Here is a 3,846-nt window from a genome sequence, read left to right as displayed (position 1 = left end):
ATGTCTGTCTGTCTGTCTGTCTGTCTCTGTCTGTTTGGGTTGAGACAAGATCCTTATAGCCTAACCTGATGTAGTGTTTTGAAAGAGGATAGCTCCCATAGAGTTACATGTTTGAATAATTGGTCCCCATTTGTGGAACTGTTTGGGAAGGACTAGGGGGTGTGGCCCTGATAGAGGAGGCATGCCACTGGAGGAGGCTTCGAGGTTTCAAAAGCCCACACCATTCCCAGTTAGCTCTCCCTGCCTCTGACTTTCAGATAAGGATATAAGCTTTCAGCTACTGCTCTAGTGCCATGCTTGTCCGACTGCTGCCATGCTCCCCACCATGACGGCCATGCACGTACCCCCTGACAATGTAAGCCTCGCTAAACTCTTTCTTCTACATATTGTAGTCTTGATCATGGTGTCTTATCACAGAGGAAGCAACTAAGACACCTGGCTTCAGATGTTTGGTCCCCATGCTTCAGCTTCTCCAGACGCTGTCAGGGTTTTGCTGCTGTTGGTATTTCTACTCACGTGTGGGTTTTTTGTTGTTGTTGTTGTTGTTGTTTTGTTTTGTTTTGTTTTTATTTGCCAGGTTCTCAATCTGTAGCCTCAGTTGGGCTATCCTGGAAGTCATATATAGGACCTCTTCCCTGGCTCCTTTCTCCTCTTCTTTTTCTTTTTTTTTTTTCCTTTTTCTTTTGTTTTTTTAAAGATTTATTTATTTAATGTATGTAGGTTTATACTGTTGCTCTTTTCAGACACACCAGAAGAGGGCATCAGACCTTATTACAGATGGTTGTGAGTCACCATGTGGTTGCTGGGAATTGAACTCAGGACCTCCAGAAGAACAGTCAGTGCTCTTAACTGCTGAGCCATCTCTCCAGCCCCCTCTTCCTTTTCTTACCTCAGCCCTTTGTCAGCCCTCCCCTAGAGTCACTTCTCACCAGCCCAAAGTCCTCCCCAGGGAAACAACATGTTTCCCAGTCAAACTTGCTTCTCTCTTTTGAAAAGGTTGAAATAGACTGCTGTGTAGAACTGGGCATTACGTTCTGCCAACCCAAAGGCTGCACTCACCTAGTAGTCAGGGTGAGGCATGCTTCGCTGGTTTGCATGGGCATTAGAGGTCTGCCTCGGGACCCCTGTTCTGACTTTGGGGAAGATGCTAGTGTCTGCTCCTAAATTGGAGAAGCCCGTTTGCCTCCGTCGTAGGTTATGAGAGTCATCCTCAATCAGCCTCTGCTCCTCTATATTCTTCTTCTTGTTCTTTGACCTGTAATCAGTAAATTTAATTAGGACTCAAGGAGAATGTTTCTTAAGGAATTTTCTTGTCTTTTCTTTTTCTTTTTCTTTTTTTTTTTTCTGAGACGGCTTCAATACAATCCTGGCTGTCTTGGAACTCACTATGTAGACCAGGCTGGCCTTGAATTCACAAAAATCCTCCTGCATCTGCCTCCCGAGTGCTGGGATCAAAGGTATGTGCCACATCCCCCCACCCAGCCTCACATTAGCATTAAGTATGCTTTTCAGTTAGTTATGGAACTAAGAAGTGAAAGAGAAAGCAGGACACACGCCACATAAATGTTTACAGAAACATCGCAGAGAGTGACACGAGGTTAGCATACCAAGGTCTTAGAAAGGGAACAAGCAGCCTAGGTCATGGCTCTGCTGCTGAAGAACTTGCCACAGAAGAAGTGTGAGGACCATGGTGTGATCCTTAGAGCCCACACACATAGCAGGTAGGCATGGAGGCCAGCCTGCCATTCTAGCGATTGGAAGGAAGGGAGCCCCATAGGGATCCCTGGAGTAAGCAGAGTAGCCGCCAGATCTGAGTCCCAATGCAGCTGAGAGACCCTGCCTCAGCTAATACAGGAGTTTACAACAGAGGAAGCCTTCTAACATCAACCCCAGGCTTCAATGTTGCGTTCACACACATAGTACTCACACATAGTATATACCTGTTTACACAAATAGACACAAACTACACACACATACACAACGAGGAGGAAAGGCTTGGCAAAATGAGAGGACCGCTTGGGGACACTTCAAAGGTCTTTACTTTAGGAAATTCTAAGCCAAATGTAAACCTTTATACCCACAGAGGCATCTCTGATTATAAATCAACTCTGATTATAAATCTGCTATCTTCCTGCCCATGGGTCATAGTCCGACTTTCCAGATCTAGAGGGTAGAGACAGCTCTATCTGTGGCACAGGCCACTCCCAGCACCCCGTGCTTCAGTCACATCGGGACTGTCATTTGACACGTTTATATAGCCAGCTCAGCTTACTCTGGGGAGGATCCTGCCTTTGGCATTCTTGTCAGGAGTAGCAAAGGTTCTCCCCTTCCCTGTGAACTGAACAAGGAGGCAAATTTTCATGCTGTATTCCCAAGAGCCCTGACTCCGTGGCTTGGGCTAATAACCTGCAGTAGGATGGAGGAGCCATGCTATGAAGCTGTCACAAGGCCACACAATCCTTTAGTAACTCTGGTCCCTGGAGGGCCAGGATATTCATCCAGCAACCCTAAGAAAAGATGACCTAGGCTTGCTCCCAAAACCTGGGATGTTCTGCCTCTCTTCCTAGAAGTGAGAAAGCTAGATAGTGTGCGGATGCCCCACGGCTGGTTCAAGCTTTGCATTGTGGGGATGCCTCTGTGGCTGGTTCAAGCTTTGCATTGTGGGGATACCCCTGTGGCTAGTTCAAGCTTTGCTCTGGAAAGAGTTAACATCAAACAATCATACTGCACACCTTGAATGCATACAATTAAAAAATAAGAATTACCAGTGGCCAGGCAATGGTGGTGCATGCCTTTAATCCTAGGACTTGGGCAGTAGATCTCAGTGAGTTTGAGGCCAGCTAGGTCTACAAAGTGAGTTCTAGGATAGCAAGGACTGCCTACACACAGAGAAAGCTTTGTCTCAAAAAACAAAAACAAAACAAAAAGAACTGACTATCTGTCCATTCTACAGTTACAGTGGGAAAAGGTCTGAGCTAAATATAGGGGGAAAGTAGCTGCTTGTCCCAGAGTGAATCCCACTGTCGCTTGTAGATGGGAAAAGGGTCGCAGTATTCTCTGCCCAGCTACTGGAAGAGTTGCAGCATTGCTAAACATGGCTGAAAGACTAAAGGGACCTCACTTCCCTTCCTTTAAGAGACTGACAGCACCAAGCTGAGAACGAGCCACCAGACGATGAACTTCCTACTTTCAAACCCAGGGTTTCTTAAAGAGATTGCTTTAGAACCCTGCCAAGGTTGTTTTTGAATGTTTATCAGTCCTAGGCAGGGGGTTGGTTTGGGAGAAGTTATTTGAAAACATCAGTGGAATTAAATACATGTTTATTTGTTTTTAAGACTGTCCCATAGAGGGGCTGGAGCGATGGCTTGGTGGTTAAGAGCACTGACTGCTCTTTCAGAGGTCTTGAGTTCAATTCCCAGCAACCACATGGTGGCTCACAACCATCTATCTGTATTGTGATCTGATGCCCTCTTCTGGTGTGTCTGAAGGCAGCTACAGTGTACTCATACACATAAAATAAATAAGTCTTTAAAAAAAATAAAAAAGACTATCTCATAGAGCTGAGGTTGACCTGAAAATCTATCTCTGTGTAACCAAGGATGACCTAGAATTTCTGAGCCTCCTGGACTTTACTCCCTGAGCTGCAAAGGTACCCAGAATATGCTATGCAGGAGAAAAAATATTTGTGAGGCAAACTCTCATGTACTTGCTATGTAGTTTAAGATAGCCCTAAACTCCTAATCACCCTGATTCCACTTTCCATGTTCTGAGTTTACAGGTGTGTGCAGCTATGCATAACTTGAGTTAAACAGTGCTATCGGGAAGTTGCCTTTCTGTTGTTTGAGA

General features: G+C 45.4%; 1 protein-coding gene across 1 annotated transcript in view; it reads right to left on the bottom strand.

Annotated features, from left to right (window-relative positions):
• Positions 1–1,059: 1,059 nt before the first annotated feature.
• Muc13 (mucin 13, cell surface associated) overlaps positions 1,060–3,846 on the bottom strand; it is a 17,385-nt gene continuing 14,598 nt past the window's right edge. Inside the window, exon 6 of the mRNA XM_031364607.1 lies at positions 1,060–1,255. Within this exon, the coding sequence (XP_031220467.1) occupies positions 1,060–1,255 (196 nt within the window). The remainder of the gene's footprint in view (positions 1,256–3,846) is intronic.

The sequence above is a fragment of the Mastomys coucha genome, unplaced genomic scaffold, assembly GCF_008632895.1.
Source record: "Mastomys coucha isolate ucsf_1 unplaced genomic scaffold, UCSF_Mcou_1 pScaffold12, whole genome shotgun sequence".
In the NCBI taxonomy this organism is placed as follows: domain Eukaryota; kingdom Metazoa; phylum Chordata; class Mammalia; order Rodentia; family Muridae; genus Mastomys; species Mastomys coucha.
Note: the sequence above shows the minus strand (reverse complement) of the source record. Positions and strands in the feature narration are given on the sequence as shown.